Here is a 26904-nt window from a genome sequence, read left to right as displayed (position 1 = left end):
TATGGATATATTAATACTGCATTTCGTTAATCTAGTGTCAGTTGATGACATTTCGATTGTTTCCAATTTTTGGCTATTGTGAAAATTGCTGCTATGAATATTCAGGTGTAAGTTTTTGTTTGAACGTCTGTTTTCAATTTTGGGGGATATAGACTAGGGAGTAGAATTTCTGGGTCATGTAATTACTGAAAACTCTGTAGTGACTTTTGAATGTTGTACCCCATGCATATATTGCCTAAGGAAAAGTTGACTATTACAATAAAAATAACTAAGTAGAGACAAATACATTGTTTTATTATCACAGTTTGGCAGCTCTGCAAAATCACCACTGGAACAGTAAGTGGCCTCAAAAGGCCTAAAAGAAACTGAGGAGTAGAAAGTAAAATATTGGGCTGGCCAAAAAGTTCATTCAGGCTTTTCCATAAACTCTGATGGAAAAATCCAAATGAACTTTTTGGACAACCCAATAGAATCTAATTTTAAAATATGACTCATAGAACCAGTAGGTCTTCAGGCTACAAATGCTCCCCATCATTAAATGTTCCAGTAGCATTGCCCTGGTGAGCGTGGGAAGGACTGTGAGAATGTTTTCTAAATCCATTTTTTAAAAAGGTAAAGCAGTAATTAAAGTTGACTTGGACCATGTGATTGTACTCTGAGTGGGAGCCCTGGCTCCCGCAACACCACCGATGTCCTCTAGGGGGCAATCCCCGGAGACCCGTGTCCCTGGTATTGCTCTGCGCTGGTGACCAGGGAATGTTCATCCTGCAGAGCTTTCACAGTGGTGGGGAGAGGGAGCACCGTGACAAAGATCTCAGCGCTGGAAGGACACTTGAAAACATACTTCTCAAGCCCTTTATTTCTAAGCAAGCAAACTGAGACCCAGAGTGCTTGCTGATGATCATACAGACTTGAAACACCAAGTCTCTGCTATGTTGTAAAGTGTGGATAGCATGGCTTTCCAAGTCTAATAGAGCTGAGTTCGGATCCCTTCTTCCTGCTTTGGTCTTCTCCCCACTCCCCCCAGTTCCCAAAGCTTATCTATGTAACCTAGGCCCAGTTAACTTTTCTGAGTCTGTATTGTTACCTGTATGATGGGGATAATAATGTGAAGAAAGAAACGATGAAGGAAGGGAGAAATGATATCATGTATGGATGTTGTTGTTATTGTTGTTTAGTGGCTAAGTCGTGTCCGACTCCTTTGCAACCCCATGAATTGCAGCCCTCCAGGCTCCTCTGTCCATGGGATTTCCCAGGCGAGAATACCAGAGTAGGTTGCCATTTCCTTCTCCAGGGGATCTTCCTGACCCAGGGCTCAAACCCAGTGTCTCCTATATTGGCAGGCAGATTCTTTACCACTTAGTCACTAGGGAAGCCCCATCACCTATGTATGCTCCTGCTGCTGCTGTAGTTGCTCATCGCGTCCCACTTTGCGACCCCATGGACTGTAGCCCACCAGGCACCTCTGTCCATGGAGATTCTCCAGGCAAGAATACTGGAGTGGGTTGCCATGCCCTCCTCCAGGGATCTTCCCAACCCAGGGATTGAATCCAGGTCTCCCTCATTGCAGGCGGATTCCTTACTGTCTGAACCACCAGGGAAGCCTATGAATACTGAAGTGGGTAGCCTATCCCTTCTCCAGGGGATCTTCCCAACCCAGGAATTGAACCGTGGGTCTCCTGCATTGCAGGCAGATTCTTTACCAGCTGAGCTACAAGGGAAGCCCTCATATGTGTATAGGACCTTGCTTATGCTTAGTACATAGTAGGTCCTCAATAAATATCTGTATGTGAATAAACATGTCCCCCCTCTAGCCCTCTAAAGGCACTAGTTCTGCTGCCCAAATAAATTTTTATTGATGACATTTTAGGCATTATCCTTATGGGCTTTCTCACATCTGGAAAGCTGCCCCTGGGAGGAAAAGGAGAGTTTGGGTGGTAGCACCACTCCTGTCAGTGTGAAAAGCTCCTTTGTGAAGCCTGAGCAGCCCCAGTTACTACTATACGCTGCTGCCAGCACTTGGAGGCCTGCACATCTGCCAGCCCGAGGCCCTGCAGTCTCTGCAGAAAAGTGAGGTCCCCAATGAGGACAAGAGAGTCACATCCCCCTGGCCTGGTTTCTGCCTCCTCTTCCCTGGCACTCTGACAGAAAGCCCAGTTTGGCCTTTTCAAGTAAAGCTAATCAAAATGTTTTATGGGAGCTGTTGTTTATGTCTGGCTATAAATGATCATGCCTATCAGCAAACACATCAGAATAATGTGATAAATTTTATTTGGTCGCATTATATAATTCAGGTCATGTTTTCAGAGCCTTCATAATTTATATGGCACAAAAAACATTTTTTTAATTAAGTAATAAGTTGTAATTCTCACAGATTTGTAGGGGGAGGGAGCAGGGTAGAGAGGAGCTAAAAGTTTTTTTCATTATAAAAAAATGTTGCTGCCATATACGAAATGGGGGAATAGAGAAAAGAAGTCTCCCATAATTCCATCATTCAACCACTTCTTGTGTTTTTCAGTAGATTTTTTAAACATTTTAAAATGCACGTTTTACTGAGTTGTAACCTAGCTAATACTTCTTTCCCTTGGCAGTGAAAGAGTGGAGTCCTACCCACTGGACCACCAGGGAACTCCCCAGGCTAATATATCTGATTTGAAAAACTGGTCTTCCTCAGTGCCTAGCAGTGGTATTCATTCATTCATCAAACATTTCCCAAGTACCTACTATGTGCCCAGCACTGGGGTACAGAGATCAATTAGACCTGGTCCTTACTAGGATAGTGCTCCTTCTCCTATGACAGCTTCTTTAGTTTGTTTACATATCTGCTAAAAGATGCCCTTTATTGGGGGGGAGCCCTCAAAAGAAGAGGACACTGATGTATTAGAGGCAGAGTTGGGGATGTGTCTGGTGGAGGCAAGGAACAATGAAGAGCCTGGCATGGTAAGAGAACTAGGAAGTGCTCAGCAAGTTCTTGATGCATGACTGAATTATCCCAGCATGCAGTGCAGACACTTTGGTTTAGTCCTTAGAGTTCCAAGGAAGTTCTCAAATTGCATCCTCTCTCTGTCTCCTTTCTTTCAGTTTTTAAAAAATGTTACCTGTGCCGATGTTATCTCTTGAAATCTCTGGCCAACTTTTAAAGATCTCATTCCTTTCATGGTCCTCCTCTAACCTCACTTTCCATTTAACTGAGGAACTGTCTGTGACTGAATTTGAGTGACCCTCTTCTGGGTCACATGCATGGGTCTCTGCATCCTTCTTGATTTGATTTGCCCAGTGCATAGAACTATACCTGTTTTAATTAAGTGATCAGTGAAAGAGTTCTTGAATGAGTGACTGTGTTTCCCCTTGTGGTTTCATCAGTCCTTTTGACACCCCCCTTTAGGCTTCATTTACTTGTGCTTTTCTTGAATTCACATGAGTTACTGTCCATTTTTCACTCAGTCTGTTTCTTTGCCTGCAAGAGGGGCCATGTACTACCTCTCAAGAGTGTCTCCTTGCCTACAAGCCTCATTTGGACTGAAAGAGGATGGAGATCTTTTAAGGAAGGGAGGAGAGAATGCCTGCCTGCCACCCAGCACTCAAAAGAGTGGGCTGATCAAGACCTAACTACCACGCCATGGACCTTCCCCATCTCCACCCCAAAAGTCCCTCAGAGTATGAATCTAGAAACTATTTACACCAGTTTCCCATGAGAATAAGAAACTCAAGAAGCCAGGCAAGGAGTAGGTTGGGGCTCTAATTTAAGATAAGAATACATAAGATTCACATGTTGTAGTCAAATCCAGATTTATATTTAAAAAATCCAGATTTATCATTTTCAACCATGCGGTAACGCCTGCATCACACCACACCACACCAAAATGTCTCTGTGGGGCTATCAGAGAGAGACAAGATAGAAACCCCGGACTGGGAGGAGGAGACCTTGTTCTCTTTCTGGCTTGGCTTCTTTTTTGTTAATTGTCATTTATTTTTCAAGTTTCTTAAGGTGTAATTAACAATTATGTAAGGTAGTTAAAGTGTCCCTGGTGGCGATTTGATAGCATATACATTGAGATCAGTCCTGGGTGTTCATTGGAAGGACTGATGCTGAAGCTGAAACTCCAATACTTTGGCCACCTCATGCAAAAAGTTGACGTATTGGAAAAGACCCTGATGCTGGGAGGGATTGGGGGCAGGAGGAGAAGGGGACGACAGAGGATGAGATGGCTGGATGGCATCACCGACTCAATGGACATGGGTTTGAGTAAACTCCGGGAGTTGGTGATGGACAGGGAGGCCTGGCGTGCTGTGATTCATGGGGTCGCAAAGAGTCGGACACGACTGAGCGACTGAGGTGAACTGAGCTGACGATGTGAACTGGTGTGTCCTCGAGGTGCTGGTTTCCTCACAGGTAACAGGGTGACTGGGCTCCATGATTTCCAGAAGCTCATTCAAGTGCCAAGGTCCTAGTCTAGGACCCCATCTCCAAGGGAAAGGTTGCCACATGGCAACGCTGGAATCTAGTGTCACCCCCACCCCTGGTCACACAACACTGCCCCATCACAGGGAACTCGAGTTTAAACAGGTTGCTGGTGCACAGAAGGAAGTAGCAGATTGGTTTATTCAGGGAACTCAGTTCCTGTGAAGAGTTATTGGTCCCACCCAGTCTCAGGAGACTAAAATGTATCAAAGCCCCCTTTTAATAACGTGTACTGAGAACCACAGTTGCCACCACACAGAGGACCCTGCTCTGTTCCCACCCCACCCCTCTCTGCCCCACACTGAACCCTGTCTCCTTCATCTTTTCCAGGATGGCTGCTCCTGGAAACCAAGGTGTGATCATGAGGCTGTTTGGCAAGTATGCGTGTCTCCATGACAGGCAGGGCTCCCTGGTCCTCTAGAGTCATGCCCTCTGAGCCTCTGTCCCCCCCCCCCCCCCCCTCAGCCAGACACGCACTGGTCAAGTTCCTTTGGAAATTCCCTTTCTTCGTGCTCCTAGCTGCCTCTCCTATCTCTGATTACTCAGGTTCCTGTTAAAGTCTGGCCATGGCTTTGGGGAAGTTCTCTCGTAGATGCTAAACGAGATTGGAGGAGCTGATTTCCTGGAAAGTGTCTGACTAGGTTAGTTGGAAAGGGTGTGGCCCATTTCCTAGGGTGCCTAGGGCTGTTAGCTTTTGCCAACCCGTCCCCACTCCTCGGAATCCTTTCAGTCTTTGCCATCCCCTCTGGCCTCCTTGCAAGGAGGCCCAGGTTGTAAGGAGGTCATTTTTCTCTTCCAGCGGGAATATTCTAGCAGCCTTCTCCGCAGATATCCATTCTAGGGGGTCCAAGGCAAAACTAAGAGCTTCAAAAGCATGTATCAGGTGAAGCTGGTGACCTGTGTTTATTAGGAACCTACTTTATGAATGGCAAGAGTTATATGCTCTACCCACCTTATCTCAACCTTCCTTTACCACTCTGTGGGATAGGCACTGTTATAAGCCCCATTTTACAGCTTTTGGACCTAAGAGGTTCAGAGAGAGTGTATTGCTTGTCTAAGATCACAGAGTTGTTTTGTTATTGTTGTTGTTTTAACTGATTTTCGGCTGCACCACTCGGCATGTGGGATCTTAGTTACCTGACCAGGGATCAAACCTGCAGCCCCTGCAGTAGAACACAGAATCTTAACCACTGGACAGCCAGGGAAATCTTCACACAGTTATTAACAGGTAGAAGGACACTCAGACTCAGTTCTATCTATTGCCAAAGCCAAGACTCCATCCATCAGGTCATTGTCTAAGGACACAACATTTCTTGAGAACCTACTAAATGTAAAACCCTGGGGCCAGTACTTTGATAAATATCCAGTTAAATGAAGGTGGGTAGCTTTTGCATTCTAGGCAGACAGTTTCTTACTGAGAGGTGGTATAAACATGAGGGATTCTATTCCAAAGCAGACTTAAATAAGCACTGTCTGTAAGGACAAGCAGAGTCCCACAGGAACACAGATGAAGAAGGGAGATCAATCCATGCTGTGTGTGAGACAGAGGGAGAGAGAGGGGAGGAAAGAAGAGGGGAAGAGGAGAAGGAGGGAGAGAGAGAGAAAATATGAATGAGATGGGTGCTGTGCAGAATTTTTCTCTTTTTTCAATGTTATTAGTTTGCCACATTTGCTTAATCTATATGGGTGTGTGCATCTTTTTCCTTCTAGCTGCACTGCACAATTTGTGGGATCTTAGTTCCCTGATGAGGAATCAAACCTGGGCCCTGAGCCGTGAAAGCTCAGAGTTCTAACCACTAGACTGCCAGAGAATTCTGAAGAATTTTTCTAAAGATGGGCTTCCCTGGTGGCTCAGATGGTAAAGAATCTTCCTGCAGGGCAGCAGACCCAGGTTCCATCTCTGGGTCGGGACGATCCCCTGGGGAAGGGAATGGCTACCCACTCCAGTGTTCTTGCCTGGCAAATTCCGTAGACAGAGGAGCCTGGCCGGCTACAGTCCATGGGGTTGCAGAGAGTCAGCTAACCCTTTCACTTACACAGTTTTCTAAAGATGGGCTTTGTGTTGTACCTCGGTAGGTGGGAGGACTTTCACAGGCTGGAGTGAAAGAGGCAGAGGAGAGCTTGTGCAAGAAGCCAGGGTGAGAGCACTGAGGATCTGCCCAGCAGTCAGGCCTGTGTGGGGGTGTGGAGAGAAACAAGGCTGGCAGGTGGGTCAAGAGCCTTGAGATCACGGAAGGGTCTAGGCTTGTTCCTGGGAGCAGTGGGCAGCTGCCGACAGCTTCTAGTAGAGCACAGGCAGGAAGCGGTGGTGATGCAAGTTTGCAGTGAGATCTGGCAGTGGGCGGTGGGGATATGGCCTTTGTGTGGTTCCTCCCTTCTTTGGCCAAGACCAACTGCAGGCTGGCCACTCAGCAGGGGACATTTAGAGGACCGGCTCCAGCCATGGAAGCTCCAAGTCTTAGCACAGGCTGAGCGTGAGGCCCCTTCAAGGCTTGTGGCAAGGGTTCAGAGAAGGGAGTATCTTGATTTTGTGTTTTTCTGGCTGGATGCCGGGGAGGTGTGGTCCAATAGGAAACACAGGGTCCTGGGATGGGAGGGGTGGCAGGCATGGGCAGGGGAAATGGAAAGGAAATGTACTCTGAGATATGGGAAAGAAGAGTCTTTGCATCTCAACCGAGGCACAGTAAGTGCCCCCTGCCTGTTACAGACTCAGGCTCATTTCTGACTTTGAAAAGTCTTGTTTAAGGAAGTACAGATGAAGTTGTCTTTCAAGTGCTGTAAAAACTCAGTGAAATTGAGAACCCAATTGCCTGGGCATTCAATTCACCATAACTGGTTTTTTGATTCAGTGATAAGAAAAAGAGGTAAATGACTATAACCAAGTTAATATCAGGATGTCAACAATAAAAATACCCACTATGGACAACCACAGGCAGAATTAGCAATGCATGTAGAAGGTGAGCACCTGGGACAGTTTGGGGGGTGTGGGGGAAGCAAGCCTGCCTCTGCGCATGTGTGCGTGTTAAGTCACCTCAGTTGTGTCTGACTCTGTGTCCCCATGGACTATAGCCCACCAAGGTCCTCAGTCTGCAGGATTCTCCAGGCAAGAATACTGGAGTGGGTTGCCATGCCCTCCTCCAGGAGATCTTCCTGACCCAGGGATCGAACCTGCATCTCTGTGTCTCCTTCACTGACAGGCAGATTCTTTACTGCTAACACCACCCAAGAAGCCCAAGCCTGCCTCTGTAGTCATCTCTTTCTCCACTGGAATCAGCTTGCGCATCCTACACACACAGGAAAAGTCAAATGAGATGCGTGAAAAATCTCTTTTTTCAACTTTTCTTTGCACAGACTCTGGCAAGCAAAGAGCACTCGGGTGTCTGGAGTTGCCCAGAGGACTCTCTGTTGCTGGACAAGGGTGTCACCTCTCTAGGACCAGTCTCCTCCTCTGTGAAACGTCTGGCCCTTCCAGTTCTCTAATCATTCTGCCCTAAGGGCTCTCAGGGTAGTTTTCCATGAAGGCTTGTTGCTTTTGATCTCCATTTCCAGCCTGAAAGCACCAGCAGCTATACAGGGAACTGAGAAAGGCTGAATGGGCTCTAAGGCCCTTTCTTTTCCATCATTGTTCTTTGGATGAAAAAAAAGGTGCAATACCTTTTTTTTTTCTCCTGTTGCTGCCAATTTATAACTGGGTCAACCACAGCAGAGCTTTCTAGATGACAGAATTATAAAATATGCTTATAACCTTTGGTGTGACTACATAAATGCATAAATTATGGGTATTGGTGACCTCAGAAAATAGTTCTGACCATGATATATGGACCCCTGCTCTCTGTCTCCAAACATTAAGTATTTGGCTAAGGGAGGGATTTCCCTGGTGGTCCAGTGGCTGAGACTCTGTGCTCTTGATGCAGGGGGCAAGGGTTCGATCCCTGGTCAGGGAACTAGATCCCACGTGCCGCAACTAAAGATCCCGCCTGCCACAACGAAGATCGAAGATCCCATGTGTTGCAACTAAGACATGGCACAGCCAGATAAATAAATAAGTGAATGAATATATATTTTTAAAGTATTTGGCTAAGGGAGACAGAGCAGGAAAATCACCATTTTGCGAGCAGGTATTATTGTTCCCATTTCATAGACGGAGACTCCAGAGAGGTCAGGGTGCTGGCCCAAGGTCACACAGCAGGCCAGTGGTAGAAGCAGGACCCCAACCTGAGCAGACCCAAAGCCCCACATCTTTACAGTGCCTCAGGCACCTCATGGGAGGGTCTGGGACTATGAAAACCGAGGATCTGGATATGTGAGAGTTTCATTTTCTGGTTAGCAGGATACTCCAGATAGCTGAATTGTCAGATTAGATAAGGTTCAGATAGAGGTTCAGGTTAGATTAGGCAGAGGTAGAGGTTCTCTAAGTCTAGGATTCTTTTCTCCACCCAAATCCTACTTGTTAAAGCATATGAGCCTCTCCCTTCCAGGGGTTTGTAGGCTCCCAGAGGACACAGTGTCAGGGATCAAGTCGTGATTACAGTGGGGGGGAGTCGCATCTGCATTCTAATCTCTCCTATTTGGCTCTCCCTAGGTGTGCGCTGTGGTTTTCATTTGCATTTCTCGGATGACTAATGCAGGTGAACATCTTACAGATTGTTAGTGGTTCCTTTCTTTCCTCTGTCTCATTACTGCATCTCGGCACCCTTATACCCTCTCCCAAGACCTGGCAAAGTGCAACCCCTGACAGATTCCTGAATCCTGGGGACCCAGATTTCTCTATCATGGCAATTCTCTGCTACAGAGAGTCAGTAGCCCTTTACCGTCTTTCCGTCTTCCTTGCTGAGCTCACCTCCCAGCTTTCTACCTCCTTGCACACAACTCACCAGCCAGACTGGCAGTCTCAGACTCTCTCTGAGTCTCTGAACCTTTGCAGGTACAGTTCCCTCTGCATGGGATGCTATGTCCCCCTCCCCCACCCTACCTGGTTAACATCCGTGTATCATTCACGGCTCAGGTCATGTTACTTCCCCCAGGAAGTCTTGCCTGATGCTTCCCCCACCCCCGCCTACCCGCCTGGGTGGGTTGCCCCTTGTTTGTGGCTAGGCAACATCCTGTAGTTCCCGTCATAGCACTTACCATGCTGGGTTGCAATTACCTCTTTGCTTGCTTGTTTCTCTTGCTCCTTTCCTTGTCCCTTTGAGGATGAGACTTTGTGTTGTTTCAGTTTTATATTCTGTGAGTCTTGAGCATCAGTGATATTTATTGAATAAATAATCTGGACTGGGTTCCTTTAAAAAGGAAAAAATCTACCCTTCTGGGCTAACTACCAGCGATTTCAGGCTAACATCCTCCATCTCCCACATCAACCCTCCTACTAGACAAGGTCTCAAGGAAATGGACATTCATTGAGGGTCTCCTGTTTACCAAGCACCAAGTCAGGCCCTTTAAGTGTGAAGTCATTTTCACAGTTTTAAGGCTTAAGACTCCATGTCTAGACAGCACTTTAAAATTCAGAGGATCTGATGTCCAGTCAGTCAATGAAGAAGCAAGGGGAAAGGAGTGATATTACACTTTCCATCTTGATAGTGGCAAAGAGATGTGAACGAGGAGGCCCCCACATAGCTCGGAGCTCTAAGTGTTTGTACTTTCAGTGCCCGGCGTGTGGCAGGAGTACAGACAATATTTGCTGAATAAATGAACAAATAGTTGAAGAGAAACAGAAAGAAAGAGCAGACTTTCTTTCTTCTAAAGCCTAGAAGACCCAACATTTCTTCCTGGACCTGACCCAATATATTTCCTCCACGTGTTGATAAGCAAAACTCGACACTGAAGTATTTTTGTCATGGGCAGCTGTCCACAGTGCCAGCCAGTGATTTTTGCTCAGTCTATTGAATAAAAATGACTACCCCCAGCTATAAAGGAAGCTGATAAATGTCTTTTCTGAACCTAGGAGGGAAAAAAACAAAAACAAAAACAAAACAAAACCAGATCTGAGGAACTTCCCTGGTGGCTAAGAATCCATCTGCCAATGCAGGGGACCCAGGTTTGATTCCTGGTCCAAGAGGTTTCCACATGCCCTGGGGCAACTGAGTCCATGCACCACAGCTACGGAGCTTGCGCTCTAGAGCCTGAGAGCTGCAACTACTAAAGACCTTGTGCTCTAGAGCCCGTGCTCCGACCAAGAGAAGCTACCGCAATGAGAAGCTCACAGACTGCAACTAGAGAATAGCCCCTGCTCACCAAAACTAGAGAAAGCCCTTGCGCAGCATTGAAGACAGCACAGCTAAATAAGTAAATAATTAATTTTAAAAAGAGTCAGTCTTAAAAAGATTTAGGGTGAACAGTTAGCAGTCACTGCCGAAGGATACAAGGATGGTCTTACTTCTGCCAGTGTCACTGGCTGGCCATGAGCTATCACAGGATCAATGGATGTCCACTCTAGAATGGCCCTTGGGGATCATCAAGGCCCAGGGGGTTCAACTCCCTGATTTTACAAATGGGAGACTGGGGCCCAGAGAGAAAAGTGATTCCTTCACTTAAGAGTTATTTGGTGCTGGAGCCATTTGGTTTTGCGTAGTTGGTCAGTGCTTTAGCTGCAAAGTGGGTCTTTAAACAAGAAAACCTCGTCTCCTTCATAAAACTGCCTTGAAGTTCACATTTCAATGACAAAGAGGAAAAGCATTAAAAGGAATGCAAATTTAGATGCTGATTATACAATGATTATGAACATAAATTCTTTAGTTACTCAGGCTTTTTTGTGCCCTGTGGTCCCTAAGAATCTTTTTCATTGTTAGGAACTTCAGCTACCCCCAGAAAATACTGCAAAATTACTTATCTGACCATGTGTGTGAGGGGTGAAAACCACTTTTGATGAAAGAGCAATTACTTACTGTGTGTACTTGTGCAATTATTTAAACCTTCTTTGAGCTTTAGATCTTTCATTAGTAAAAAGGAAAGGATTATACCTGTATCTAAGATATTTGCTATAGGGATTTAAGAAGAAATGAAAATCACTTGATAGGGTATCTGGCACTACTTGGGACCAGAAATGAGTTGAAGCCCTTTCAGTGAATCCCTAGGGGAATATTACACACAACGATTGATATAATCACTCTTGAAAGGGGCACTTCCAACATTTAATCAATAATCTTTTTCTTATATCTTCAGTTGCAGAACTTGTTGCCTAGGATCCACAATTGAAAAGCATCTGCTCCCAAAGGAGACTGAAACATAAACAGAAAAACCTAGCACCATGTGCAGGCTGCAGGAATGGAATGAGTGATGGTGTGAAGGGAAGGCTTAGTCTTGAGTGAATGATGGAGGGCTTCTCTGAGGAGGCTATATGCTTCATGGGAGAGGTGTCAGCTGGCCAAGTAGAAGGGAAAGTGCGGGAGGACACAAAGTGTGAGGAAGCACATTTTCTATAATGAGGGAGCTATTTTAGATATTGGGGCTTCCCTAGTGGCTCACTGGTGAAGAATCTGCCTGCCAATGCAAGAGACTCAGGGAAGATCCCTGTGCGGGGCAGGGGGAGAGGGGGAGATCCCCTGGAGAAGAAAGTGGCAACCCACTCCAGTATTCTTGCCTGGGAAATCCCACGGACAGAGGAGCCTGGAGGGCTACAGTCCATGGGGTCACAAAGAGTTGGACCTGACTTAGTGACTAAACAACAACAACGTTTTAGATATTGCTGGAATAGTTTTGTTTTTTTAAAGCTTTAACAAAAGAGAAGGGATGAGTGACTGTGACGGCAGTGGGTTTCCAATTTTATCTTGCCACACATGGGGAGTCACTGAAGAATCTGTGGGGCAGGGAGATAATAGAGAGGGGTAAATGAAACGAACTGAGAGAATGGCAGCCAGTGATGGCTAGCTGGCTGAAGCTCACACCCAGCCCCATCACTGATTTAATAATTCAAGAAGTAGTTACTGAGGACCTGCCTGCCATGCACCAGGCTGAATTCCAGGAGCTGGAAATCAGGCATTGAACAGGATTAGCAAGGTCTCTGTTCTCCTCGAGGAGACTGACAATAGATAAACAAGTAAACAAGGAAGGAAGTATCAGATAAGTGCCTCTTGGAAAATTAAACAAGCTGATAAAAGTTTCCCTGAGCGGCTGCTCCTCACCCTCTTCCCCTCCTTCCGAATACCCGCCAAGCCTCCTCCTGAGTTTTCTAAGGAGATTTTTGCTCCTAGGAAAATCTCTAAGGTAAATCATTAACCTAGCGCTCTCGGTATTTTCAGTAAGACATCTTCCCCAGGGCCCGGTCAGCTTGTTATCCTTGCTTCGGGACCACCGACTCTGCCAGAAGCTTGGAGTCTAAAAGTTAGATGAGGACGGTCTTGACAGCCTTGCGAAGGGGCCTGATCGTGGTTCCCTCGGCAACGTATACCCCGCTCCCCAGCCGCCCCCTTCCCGCTCCAGGCTCAGCCCCTTCTCCCCCCGCCCCCTTTATATAGATATCCCCTCTAAAAGAAAGACATTTGATAATACGGTTGAAATTGTTCATTCCTCTCCTCTGAAAAATGCAGACTTTTAAAACTCGTCCGCTTCTGCTGGTAAGAGCCGTCCTCTCCTCCTCTTCCCAACCCCTCCCCCCGACCGCCCCCCGCGGGGACTCCCGGAGGCTGCGCGTTCTGGGCACCGGTCGTGGAGGCTGGCTCAGCACCACCGGGCTCACCCTCCTGTAAATCAGAGTTCCGAGAAGAATGCAGGACAAGAATCAAAACGCGAACATTGGAATAAACGCAGCTGAAGAAACGAGAGAATAAAAAAGGCAGATTCCCCAGTATGCCCCGTTGTCTTCTCCCTTTTGACACATTTATTCACCACGAGGATTTAAAAAAAAAAATTTTTTTTTAACAGTATGAAAACTTTCAGAGACACAGTAAAGTTTTAGGTAAACCAGGCAAAAGTCCCAAGAGGGCCTTCTGATTTTTCCCAGCTTTTCTGAACTGCCTGATAGTCATAGTTAGCCTTCTGTGGTCCATAGAAGTCAGGGATGATTAAGTTAGGACCCCTGCTTGGAGAGGTTTCTATTCTAGTTAGAGACAGAAGACTAATAAAACTTTTCCTTTCCCCCTGGCCACACACCCCCCCCCCCCCCCCCGGCCCCAGTTTGCACCTTACAAGGTATATTCACATTCTTGATACTGTTAAAGTCATAAACTCAAAGCTGAAGGGAAATTTAGAGATTAAGAGAGGTTAAGCAGGACAATTACTTGGCATATACTGGGCCACTTCCTAACCATCTGACCATGGTAGACATTGCTAATCGATCACTCATTCATGATCTAACGCTCACTTATTGGATACCCTCCGTGTTCCACTCCTAGGAGTACAGCAGGAAACCAGACGGACTTGTTTGCTACCCTTATGGACCTTCAAGGGGAAGACAGACATTAAATAAATACACGCCTGAAGAGTGTTTTAAAAGGAGGATTATGGGGGCAGACAAGGGCATCGCACACCTGGAGGGAACCAGGATGTGGAGTAGGGTCAGGAAAGGCCCCCTTGAGGAAGTGATGTTTAAGCTGAGATCTAGATGACAAGGAAACTTAGTCTTCGTGAGGGTGAAAAAGGAAACATTACATGCTAGATGAAAGACTAGCGTGAGTTCAGGGCATGTTTCAGGGTTAAATGAGGGGGCATGAATGATAAATGGGGTTAGGTGACCAGAGGGAAATAGAGCTTGATCCAACCAGTCCTTGAATAAGAATCGGTTGATAGGAGGAGAGGGTTGGGACAGCCTGAGCTGAGGTCACATTTATTGTTTATTCTCCCCCTTCTTAGGAATTATTTTCTCACCTGCTGCCATTTTTTAAAAAGCTATAATTTTAAAACATTTTTAATGTAAAAACTTTTAATTTCATTATTGGTTTAGCTGCTTTTATTCAAGCATTATTTGCAGCATTGGAAAGCTATAAATTATTGACTACGAACTATGGGGGTGGCAATTCTCATGACTTCTCATATCTTTCTTGTGAGACAAGTATTATCTTCCTAGTTTTACAGATGGGAGAAAAAAAAAAAGGGCTTGGGAGGACTAGAGATACTTGCTAAAGTTGGTCATCAAGTAGGCAGCTGAGCTAGGATTTGAGCAGCTGCAATTTCCACAACTCTGTCACTGTCATAAAACTTCCAAATGGTTTGCTCTAAAGCAGTCAAGCAAAACTTGGGAAGCAACCAAAGAGCGTTGACTGAGGAGATGGAAATACTAGGGGGATATGGGGTGGGGGAGGAGGAGGAAAGTATCCGTAGAGATGCTGCAGGTGTACACCTAGGCAGAGGAGCGCGCGGCAGATGCAGAGTGGCGGCGGGTGGTGCGGGGGATGGCGAGGCGTGAGAGGTGACTCAGGGCATCCCTCGACTGCTCCAGGACTGACTACGGGGAGGTGCCCCGCTCTAACCTCTACCCGGCCTGGCCCGGTTAATCATTTCCTGACCCTCCTTCCTCCTCTCTCCCAGCCCGCAGGATTGCCACATCAACCTCCCTCCTCCCCGCCTCCTGGCCTGTTGCTCCTTCGCCGGGTTTTACAAGGAGCCCCAACTTTGAGGCAATGTTTGTAACAGCCCCGGACGCCCTCAAGGCTGTTCCCCGGAGAGGTCGCAGGCTCGCTTGGGTGTAGCGCTTGCTCTAGCGGCCTCCTGAGGCTTGCCCTTTGCTCTTTTTTGGACTGAGAGGTCAGAGAGGCGGGGATCCAATCCCGGCGCGGATTAACTAATTAAAGGCTCGGTTTCCCCTGCGGTAAAAAGGGAGGATGGTAACAGCAGCTGGCGGGGTGGTGCGCGGTTGAAATGAGGTATTGTGTGTTAAGTGCCTGGCTAGGAGACAGCAGTGGGTGTTTAACCAACGTTAGATCCCTTCCGTTTTATCACCTGATCACCGGGACCGCCCGCGCAGCAAACCTAGGTTACAGCTAACTCGCTTAAACTTAAACTGGACGTTGAGCTCTGAATGTCCGATCATATGCTCGAGGTAATGCCAACGGTGATTCATAGTGACAGGGTTTGAACCCAGGTTCACGATCGCCCCCCGCCATCTCGCACCTAAGCGGCTGGCTAAGGCCACATGTCCAGAGCCTAGTCCAGAACTAGAACCCGGTCAGTATGGTACCTGCTGCAGGGAGCAGACCACTAAACCAGTACTGCTCTGGGACCCATGCAGCCCGCTGGGCCACCGGGGGCCAGGCCTTTAACCTCTCTGAGTCTGAGCCACAGTGTGTAAAATGGGGGCTCTCTGTCTGCCCGTGCGGTTTTTATTCTTCACACTTTCTTACGTGACCAGATTTTCTACCCCGGTGTAGTCAGACCATCTCATTACGCAGGATCAGTGTTTTCTGACTGCGAGCTCTCGCCCAGGCCGGGGTAAAAGCAGCGGACCGGCCTGGCGAGCCCCAGCTTTGCGCCCCACCCTTCTCGGGGCCGGGGGAAGCCGCGGCTGCTCGGGCCAGCGGAGTTGGGAAAGTCACTTCCGAGCGCAGTCTGACTCTGGGCCACCCGCCTGCGAGCGCGCGGACCCCACCCAGCTGGAGAAGGCGGGGGCGGGGCCGGGCCTGGAGGCGGGGCCTGCCCAGGGGCGGGGCGGGGCTGGCCTGGGAAGACGGAAGCCCCCGACCTAGGGGTGGCTGCAGAACCCGGATCCCGGAGCACCACGTTTTCCGGAGCCGGACATCTGGAGACGGCGGGCGAGAAAACCCGGCGCCCGGAAGCTTTTGCTTTCTTTGACGCAAGGGCTCGGGACGCAGCCGCCGTCGGCCGAGCGCCCGGCGAGGAGCGACCCCAGACGGAGTCTTCGGAGTTCCTCCGCCCCCGCCTCGCCGGGTCCCGGAGCCTCAGTCCTCCTCGCAGCTCTCCTGGTGGCCATGGAGTGTCCGCACCTGAGCTCCAGCGTCTGCATCGCTCCGGACTCAGCCAAGTTCCCCAACGGCTCCCCGTCGTCCTGGTGCTGCAGCGGTGAGTGCGGCCCCAGGCGGCCCTGCAGCGCACCCGAGGCCCCGGCTCCGCCGGGCCTGCCGTCTAGGGGCCGCGGGCGGCGGACGCGCGGACTCGGGAAGCGGTGTGGACGAGCCGGGCCCTGTGGCTGGGGAGGGTACGCGGCGAGGCGTGCGGAGCGGCGGCGGGCGGAGCGGCGGCGGCGGCTCCTTTGTTTCCCGTGGCCCGACGGTCCGGCCGGCGAAGGCAGAGGCCCACGAGGGATGCGAGCCCGCGGGGACCACGAGCGCGTGGGGACGGCGGCGACCCGGGACCCTGGCCTGCGGCTCGCGCCCCCGCGCCGCCCGGCAATGCCCGGGGGCTGTGCTGGCCCGTGTCGCCGGGTCGGGGGGCTGTGGGAGTGGGTGTCCGGCCCCCACAAGGCGGCCGCATGTGTGGCGGGGCCCGAGTTGTGTCCGCTCCTTGACCGGACGGGAAAAGCGCCGCTCTCGGGGGCAGCTTTGTCTGAACTGCTGGGCGCGCTGGGGCCCTTCGCTACTTTTTCCGGCGCCGCTTCCTTTCGCTTCCCCCTATGCTCCAGCGACCCGATCCACGCCCGGTGGGCGGGAGCCCCGACCCCGAGAGGTGCTCAGAACTCGGGAGGCCGAGGTCAGAGGCTTTCATCAGCCCGGGAGGGGGAAGTTTGAAAACAGGCTGCGGGCTAAAAAGCTCAGAAGGCTGATAGAGCAGCTGCTTTGGAGGGGCGGCTCTTGTTGGCTTTCAGGTCTTCTTCGTGGGTTGAAACTGCTCTGGGATTTCCGAGTCCATGTGCTGGAGGACAGTTATTAAGTTTATGTAATGCTTTTGCATTGCTTAAGCATCTTAACTCCTCTGCCGGGCCCCTTGGAAGCCCCAGTGCCCTCTTATTGTCTGCTCTAGCGACTTAGGATCGCACCGGCCACACTGCTTTGATTACTTCCTGGTAGGGCCCTGGTGCAGCCGATAGAGTCTTTGTTTATTAGCTTTGAGATAATCGGTGGCAGCTTGGGTTGTAGTGTAGAATGTAAATTGTGCATTAAGAAATCTTAAGTTCATTTGAAGAAATAAAGAGAAGAAAAGTGCAGTGGTACGGTTTAGTTCTGTGACGTTTCTCATTATGGGCCGGAGCTAGGAAGATAGTTTAGAGAATGCCTTAACACTTTTGACAGGTTACTTCTTAAATGGTGATTATTATGTCCTTGGAGAAAAACACAGGCAACAGCCACAAAGAAAAATGTACCCTGGGATAAGGAGTCGAGATAACGGTGGCTTCCTTGAGCTCTGAGAGGTTTGATGCTTTGATTGCCTTTGGAAAGTCAGATTGTCTTTTTCTGCATGAAGACCATAAAGATTATAACAGGTTAATTGATTTTGCAGTGCAGTGCTGCAGTTCTTTTATGAGGGTGCAGAAAACTTACCTAGGAATGTTTCTTCCACAGTGAATGTTGAGTATGAAACAACAAATAAGGTGTGTCAAGTTGCTTTACAAATTAGTTGATGTTGCATTAGCTATAATTGTAGCTGTGGTGCTGCGATTGTGGTAAGTTGTTTCTTTCTTTTTTAATTTTTTTCAAGAGATTTGGGGGAAGAAATGACCACAGTAAACACTAGGAAAAGCATACCTCTTGAGGAATGATGAAATTCCTTTCTCTGTGGTAAAGTACAGGGATACAAAGCAGACAGCTCCCTTATTTATGGCTTTTTCTAGGTAAACTCACATCAAATTTTAAAATGGCCTCACTGGGCACATGCGTCTAGAAAAAGGAAAAGAGTTTATGCAAGTGACAGATATCCTGTTATGAGTCAGCCTTGCCTTTGTCAGTCAGGGCGTCCACTTGACTGTGGGAAAGAGGTGCGGAAGATCGAACATCTCTTGAGGAACTTCAGTTAAAATGGAACATAACTTAGAGGCTTGTGCTGATACAAAGAACAAACTAGTATGGCTAGCTCTAAGGGAGGGGTTATTTCTGTCCAAGGGCCAGGATGGCATCTTTGCATCTTGCAGCAAAGTTTGTCTCTGACATTGCTTTGGGAGGGTGATTTTAGTCCTGTGCTTTCATTTGTAGAACCAATAAAGCTAGTTTCGCAACTTTATGTGGATTTTTTCCTTCTGCTCAAGTTCTGTGAATTGAACCCATTTCACGCGGGCCTCCCACTAACCTGTTGGCATCCATTCATTGATATAATCTCACATTTTTATGTTGAGCTTGATCTTGTTCTTGCCTGCCTGTTGTTTCAGTGATTAAACGATTATTAACTAGGAGTCTTTGGCTAATTCAACATCTTGGAGGGTTATCTTTTCTGGTATTTATTCTCCAACACTCTCGAATTTCTTCTTTCCTTTTCTTTTTGGTAGGGCACCAAAAGAGTAGCCAGTGTGTGGAATAATGCGGTGACCGAGTGTTGAGTCTGATTACGTTCTTTTTAGGGAGGGGAAAATCCCTGTCTTGGCACTGGGACAATAAAAGTAATGCCCTTGCCCTGTTTTCTTTGGGAGCTTGCAGTTACATCACAGTGAAACAGCCTTAAGGCAGCCAAGCATATTGCAAAAGACCAACATCCTAGGCTTTTCTGGGTAGCAGCACATCCTTGGAAAGTAGTTCTGTTTCCTTTGAGTATAAGTCTTATGGTATCATTTGTAAAAAAAATGGGTAATAATAAACATTTACTTCACAGGTGGTGGTTAGGATGCACAAGGTAATTTTTGTGCAAACTTTGAGAGATTCCAAACACTATTCAAGTAATAGGTGGTTTTATAGGTCAGAACATCTTTATAAAAAGGACTCTGAATACTTAAGTATCTAAAGCCCCTTAAATAGGGACTAGGACAGACTGGCTTTATGCTGAATTATGCTTTGCAAGGAGATCTATTACTCAACAAGATTAGGGGGTGTAAGAAGTAATTATACTTTGGAATTAACTTGAGCTTCTTATCTGTGGAAAGCCCTTGGTACATATTATTGTATACGTTATGTAATTATGTACCACAGCGGTTTTCAAACTTTCTGTTTTCAGGCCTCTTTTACCCTCTTAAAATTATTGAGAACCCAAAGAGCCTTTGTTTGTATGACTTATAGCTATTGATATTTGTTGTACTGAAAATTATATTTATTTATATATAAGATAATATATATTTATTATATCCTTTACAATTAATAAATTCATTACCTGTTAACAAATAGTAATTTACGTAAATTTTCAAAGCAAAAATTTGGTGAGAAGATTGGCATTATTTTAATTTTTGTAACTGTCTTTGTTGTTTGGCTTAATAGAAGACAGCTGGATTTTTACATCTGCCTTTGCCTTCGGTCTCTTGAGATATCACACATTGGGAAGCCTCTGGAAAACTCCACTGCGTGTTTGAGAGAGAGTAAGGGTAGAGAATAAAAGTAACATCAGTATTATTTATGAAAATAGTTTGACCTCATGTACCCCTGGAGGGTTTTGGAAACCGTCAGGGGCTCAGGATCACACTCTGAGAACCCACTTGTATACAACAATAGTAACAGTTAAGGACACCTGCTCTTAGCAAAATAGCTTTCTAATATTAAGGAATTCCTTAAGGTCTTAAAACTAGCAGCATTTATGTCTGTGTGGAGATTCCCAGAATTTATAATATATAAGCTGGGACGATGGAGTCCAATAGTCAGTCCCTTGCTCTCAAAAAAGTTGCAGTCTAATCTAGTTGGGGAGAGACAGGAAACTAACTGGTTAGAAGTTAAATCTATGTTGTGGCTTAAGGTAAGTGTTGAAAATAGTAATCTCCTAATAAGGTAAAAGTTGATTTATGTCTAATTTTGTTAAATTCGTTCTCATTTTTAAATGAAAATGTTTTAAATAAAAATGAGGTCATTCTTTCAAGGTTTTTGTTAAGTGCACATACCAGATGTTATTTTCAGAAGCTGGAGACTTGGGCATTTCATTTGTGTATGTGTGTGTGGGTAAAAGGGTTGAACCAGTGGCAAAATACTGGGGAGGAAATCCAGATTGGTTAAAAAGATGCCCTAAACGCAACTGTTTTCATAACTAAGGTGAGTCAAAGACTTTAAGGGTTTGGGTTAAATAGCCAGTTAAATTGTAGATATTTTAATAGCATAGGCATGAAAATTTTTTCCCTGATTAATTCTTTAAAGAGTTGAGAAGTCCTTTTATAGTTTCTAGTACACACTTGCCCTCACATTACCTAAGAAAAGTAAGTGTAGATTAAGTAAATATTTTGCAGTTTGGGATGGTTATTGGAGATTAATCTTTTTTTGAAGATACATTTAGTTGGATAGAGTTCTGATTATTGATTCCATCTCAGTGGTAATAAACTTGTCATTTGTGATAAAGCTTGAGCTAAAAATTAGATATCACTTTGATGGGGTGATGGGTTATTTTGTACCAGATTTCTCTCACAACCTACATCTAAAGAAGACTCTTGTATGCCCAGTAGACTAAATTTTCTAGGTGGGATCAGTCATTTGTTCATTGTAAGGTCAAATGCATTTACTGCTCTCTAGTAGTAACCCTGTATGAAATTAAGTGCCTAGCATGTAATAAGACCCTCAGTAAATATTGGCTTAATGAATGAAGGAACTGTCTTCCTTTTGATGGTGGCTGGATTGGCCTTAAACTTGTTTAAAATAAATGGAAAGCATAGCAAGTGAGCTTCTCTCCAGAATGCTTTCACCAGTCCCCACTCCTGGCTTTTAGTCTGTAAAGTAAACTTTGACTGAATTGTGAGGAACTGACCATCTGCAGTCTTGTTATCATGATGAATTTGTATTCTTTTGACATTTTGTGTGATGAATTTGTATTCTTTTGACATTCTGTGTTTATAGGTGGGCAGATACGACATTTTAGTAGTAAATGTGGATGGGACGGTTAAAAATCAGTGGGCCTGTGATACTTTTGAAGATTAATATTTAAATTTCATACACTTTTCTGAAGAATTTTAACATTTTCGATAAGCTTTGTAAGCTGAAGTCAAACGCAGTTGTCTTTCTAGTTTTTCTGGCAGTGTCCCACCTGGAATCCCAGCCCCTAGAACTTTAAAGCAGCCTAAGCTTATTTCCAAAGCCTCTGAATAATTGGTAGTAGATGTGAAGAAGCTGGGATTTAGAATGTGCTCCAAGTGTTCGTTTGAAGAGACTGCAGTCTAGGGACTGAGCCTAACATTTTGCTGTTGTGAAGAAGTTTTGACACATGGATCTGTAGTTATTCTCCAAATAGTATTCTTTGCAGTGTACAAAGAGTATCCTTCATGCCCTAACAGCAGGGTAAAGGATGGGGTTGAGGGGTGAATTTGAACTGTTTGTTTCAGTTTCTTGTTATTCATTTATTCTCAAAATAGCTCATTCTCATCATTCTTTGCTTTTATAGCATTAGCCTTAGGCTCTTATAACATCCTACTTTTTCCACTTTGAAATGTAAGCGATTTCCTTTTTTTTTTTTTTTTTTGCGATTTCCTTCTTTACTGGAATATGATAGATTAGTTTTGAATCTTTTAAACTTAATTTAGAAATATTTATGTTTTTCTACTGTTTGTCGCTCAGCGGGCAGAACAGTGAGTAACTTAGTTTGTAGCTCATTGAGTAATTTAAATTCCTCTTTTAAAATTTAATTGAGTCCCTCTTCCATCAGGGAGTAATTTACAAGGGCATTGTTCCCTAACCTGTGTTGTTTTTTTTTTGTGTGTGTGTGTTTTTTTCTTTTGCAGTTTTTTCCCACTTCTTGAGCTATATTAGATATTTTCCTTCTTTGAAAGAAAATACTAGTGTCCTTTGATTGTGTGCAGACCGTGGCTTTTGTGTTCAACGTAAGCATCCAAGTAGAGTTGGGTAGTAGCTTATCAGTGCTTGAAGTGGGAACTATATATTGTTAATGTATGTTAGTGTTTTATGTTTATTCATAGCTCCTTTAAACACAAGAGCCACTGCATTCTAGGTGTTTTAGTAGAGCTTTCCTGGACAGATGGCTTAGAAGGAAGTACTTAGATTCTCAGCAGGGGCTGGTACTTTTTGGAGGGTTTATTTGTGATGAAGCTTACCTTGATTGACAGCTTAGAATGCTGAGAATACCATTAGCAGCAGCAACAGCTTGTTCATCTTACCTAGAATTGTTTCGCCCCAAGACCTCTCAAGATGCCCTGTGATTTCTAATAGTCTGTTTTGAGAATGTAGGTAAGAGAAGGTATCTTTTCACAACAAAAGGAAATTTACCTAAAAATTGTTTATTGCAATTGTATCTTGAAATCTTTCTGTGTTGTTGAATGATCTTTGGCTTAGAAACTTGTAAACAGAGGTCATCTTTTAACTGCTGTGAGTCTGCAGATGTTAGCGTATATAGTAATTCCAGATGTTTTCTCATCTACTAGTTTTACTGAGTAGGAGGAGAACTGAGAACAACATAAAGGAACTTCAAAGCAGTTGGCCAGCATTTAATCCTGACTAATTTAATTAACTACCCATCCTTGTAGTTTTTCCTGTTTTCCTAGATTGTGAAACTGAGACAAAGATTAACAGAGTTGCTCAAGATGCTTGGGAATATTAGAGATAGCCCAGAGCTTAAATTCAAATACCATTCAAACCATACTTTTGGCTGGCCTTTTTAAAGCAGGGTCTTTATTTTGTCATCTAGTCACTTACTGCTTGATAATTTAAAGGATTATAAGTGTTTGGAGACATACTTGAAGTAATTCCTCTGAAGATTTTTGATGTGAAAGTGTATTTTAAATTCTACATTTTGGAAATAATTTATTTTAAATTTCTGTATTTAATTAGCCCTTCCTCCCTCTGTTTATTGATTAAAATGCCAGCAAGGTGGAACAAGGTTGTTAATACTATTGGAAGAACACTGTTTTTGAATGTCCAAATGTTGGTTCAGGTTGAATTTTTTTGTAGGCTGAAATGAGCTTTACTTTAGTTCAGATATCATGAACCAGCCTTCTTACCGTAGCTGTGGATAAGGATGAAAATGCTGTGAGCTCTTTGTCATTTTATAAACGTGGCCCCCTCCCTTTTGTTCATTTTATTTCTGCTGGAGGAGAGTCTTCTTGGAAGTTGTTTGTTATGGGGTGGGGGAGGGAGAGAATTCTTAAGATAGGGAATTTTGCTTTTGCTGCTGGTAGCTCAGGGGTTATTTGAATCTTTGCTTTTAGGCAGTACCCTTTGTTGATTCCATTTTGTTATATTTTAAGATTTTCCAATCATATTTCTTGTAGAAGTTACTTACAGTCTTTAGGCTGCAGTGCTTAAAATATTTCCTCCCCCGCCCCCCCCCCCGCCCCCCCACTTCTTAAGACATACTGAAAAACAGGTATATGTTTGCTCTTTACAGATATATAATATACAGGTAAGCTTAAGAAGGCAACTTCAAATTTTGAAAACTTTTGTTGAAACAAAACCTGCGCATTGAAAAGTGAAGTTTGTAGTTGTCTTAGTATTTGTGTTAGCTAAATGCTTCACCATTAATCACCACTAGCTAATTAAATTTTCTAAGACCCTTTTGAGGAGGGAATTGAGAGTTTGTTTTGAATATGAACCAGCTTGTGTCTTTGAAAAGATATTATAACCAACTGGATTTTATCTGGAAACTTTGTACTCTGCTTTAGGATTGAATAACTATCAGCGGGCTGTTTTCCATTTTGAGTAGATATTCTTTCCTGATATTTTTTCTCTGCTCTAGCTGGGTTTAAGGCAGCCTTTGGAAATCTACTTGCCTATTTATCCATGACCTGTCCTGAAGACTCTTAATTTCATGGACTGTTCTTGAACTATCTCATCACCAGGCAGAGCAGGCTGGTGATTAACTGTCATGTTCCCGAAGGTTTAGTTTAACCAATTGTAAGATAGTACACTTGTTGATTTAACTTCTTTAAATCTTTGTTCTTACTGACCATGCTCAGGTTTTCCTTTTTAGATAACAGATAATTGTCCATTCCTTTGTTTTGGTCAGAGTTTGTGAAGATCATGCTGAAAGTTCTAGGCTGCAAATTTTCTTTTTTTTTTGGTAACAGAATGTTTCCCTGGGATAATGGATAGATAAATGTTGAAAAAATTCTAATTTTTTTTTTTTTAAAGAACTTCAATTTAACTTAGTCTGGAGTTGAAATTTATATTATTGATTGAGTGGTTTGTAAATTTTAGTGTCACGCAGTAAAACTGAGATTAACTCTAGTTTACATCTGAATTATTTTGAATGTTAATTGTGAGCTCTTTTGGCATTGGAGAAACTGTTTGCAGCAACAGACTCAAGCTTCACCTTACGTGTATGAAGTAGCTGCCAGAGCTCAACATTCATGCTGTGAGAATTTAATTCTAATTTAATTTAACTGCTTCGGTTTCATTTCAGTTATTTCAAGTGTTTTGTTTGTGTGTAGTCTTTTTAGAACCTCATTTAAAAAATATTTTTTGAGACTTTTTTCCTTTGAATGATTAATATAGATTTTTGGGAGAATGTGGGTCAGGTTTTTTTTTTTTTAATGTACCTATTGGTTGTAAAAAAAAAAAAAAATCCAGCTCTTGCTTTGCATCAAATAATTAGAACAGCTAATGGAGTTTACAGGTGCCTGTTTTCTATAATACTGGGTTCCTAGCCCTTTAAGCAGAATATAAGTATATGCCCAGTTTATGTTTTTTTCTTTCCATTTCTTCATAAATAGTCCCATTGATTTTTAAAAGGATAGTTTCCCAGCACACCAGTAAATACAACTGTGGTAATTTCACACCCCACCCCCAGATTTGTACTTTAGTGTTAACCTATACTGTGTAACCACAGAAAGCTAGAAAAAGGATTGTACAATGTAGGTATCAAACTTATCTCTTAGTAAAGTCTTTGATAATGAAGTCCCTTAACTTCTTAAATGCTTTATTGATTTATGGGCGGGAGTGCTTCCTATAAAATATGTGTGTGCATCTTTTCTTGTCTTGCATACACTTGCTTTTGTTTTGAAATAATAGTTATGTGGTGTTTACATTTATGACTTGATTCATTTCTTTTGAAAATCCTTTTACTGTTTAACCATGGATTTGCTTACTCAGGTTGTTGGCAAAGTGTGGAATTGCATCAGATCTTGCTATATTAAATAAATGGAAATATTGGATGCCAGAATTTTTCTTAAATGATTCATGGCTTTTGTGTTCATCCTCTGTATAATCAGCTTCATAAGGAGAGTTATTTTTGAAACAATATAAGCTCCTGATAATTTTTCTGTGGTTATTTGTGTCTGGCCTTCCAAAGGCAGAAGTGGCCATTTTGACTCTGATGTAGTTAATCTGCTTTGACTTGAGTAGTTTTAATCCTTCTCTCCACTACCCTTTCCTCTCATTTGTAGGTAGGGCACAGTTCCAGCATTTAGCTGAAGACTGTAGAACAGATAAAAGCATAATAGCTTCATAGGTGTCTTTTTTTTTTTTTTTTTTAACCAAAGTGGATTTGAACAAGTCTGAGTCTGTGATAGAATGAATAATAAAAGATGTTTAGTACATTACAATTGAGCATATGTAGTTTCATGTACATTATCTCCATATGTTGTTTTCAATTACTTTTGAGGACTGATTTCAGAAATGCATTTAAAAATAGAGTAAAATGCTCGAGCGAGTGAGGGGACCAGTCTTAGGGATCAGAATTTGCCTCTGTGTAGGAAATCAGCAGGACCAGATGCCCTCTCTTCTGGCTCTGTAGATATCTGGCTCTGTTAACATATAGATGATAAATTTTGGCCAGCTTTGAAATTACATTCTCCAGTAGAGGACACATACTATTAGCTCTGGAAATTAGCCTTATAGTATACAGGGAGTTCAATAGGTGCCTGGCCCCAAATGATAAACAGCTTTTGTAATTTTTATTTCATGCAATAGGTGATAGGCATTTTTTAAGATGAAAAAAAGTGGTTTAGGCAACTTCATGAATTGATATGATTGTTATATCAGTTTGCCTTTTAAAGATTAGTGTTTTTGAAAAGTAGTACATTATACAGTTACATCGTACAGTATAGTATCAGAAGGTTTAAAATAGAACAGCAGGCTCCCTGCCCTCCACCGTCAGTCCTACTGTCCACAGACAACCACTTTCAGCTCTGTTAGCTTTCTCTCTCATGTTTACCCACATACTTCAAAGTAATACACTGTTATTTTTCAGTTTATCCATTTTAGGTAGCATCTCTTGACATCTTGTGGTGGTAAATGGGGACATTAGTATTTACATTACCCTTTCCTCTGCCCCCTCTCCATTTCTCAATATGACCAGACCACAAATTTTTATTAATATTGTGAATACTTTTTTTTTCTGGCATTTTATTTTTTCTTTAGTTAGTAACTGCTTTTTTTAAAAAATTGCTTACTTTCTTTACATTTTCTCCCAAATGTAACCTATACTTTTGTCAAATATCTATGAATATTATTTTCCAAGCATTTAAACACATAATCTGTTAGTAGTATTTTTCCTGAGGCTCTCCTTCCTAGAGTGCCCTCACTGCCATCTGAGCTGACTGTTCTCTAGGCCAACAATCCTACCCT

At 44.2% G+C, this 26904-nt stretch overlaps 1 protein-coding gene across 3 annotated transcripts in view; it reads left to right on the top strand.

The window, feature by feature from the left end:
- Positions 1–26904, top strand: part of USP3 (ubiquitin specific peptidase 3) — a 157370-nt gene that overhangs the window by 41474 nt on the left and 88992 nt on the right. Inside the window, exon 1 of one of the 3 annotated variants that reach the window (XM_020901533.2) lies at positions 16130–16408. The exons of 1 other annotated variant lie outside the window; for it this stretch is intronic. In XM_020901533.2, coding sequence (XP_020757192.2) covers positions 16318–16408 — 91 coding nt within the window. In that variant the 5' untranslated portion in view covers positions 16130–16317. Of the gene's footprint in view, positions 1–16129; positions 16409–16619; positions 17036–26904 lie in introns of those variants that run through there. One more of the 3 variants, XM_070469157.1, reaches the window with a different exon arrangement.

Source organism: Odocoileus virginianus, chromosome 6, assembly GCF_023699985.2.
Source record: "Odocoileus virginianus isolate 20LAN1187 ecotype Illinois chromosome 6, Ovbor_1.2, whole genome shotgun sequence".
NCBI classification, from domain to species: domain Eukaryota; kingdom Metazoa; phylum Chordata; class Mammalia; order Artiodactyla; family Cervidae; genus Odocoileus; species Odocoileus virginianus.
The sequence above is the reverse complement of the archived record's forward strand: the minus strand, read 5'-3'. Positions and strand labels throughout refer to the sequence as shown.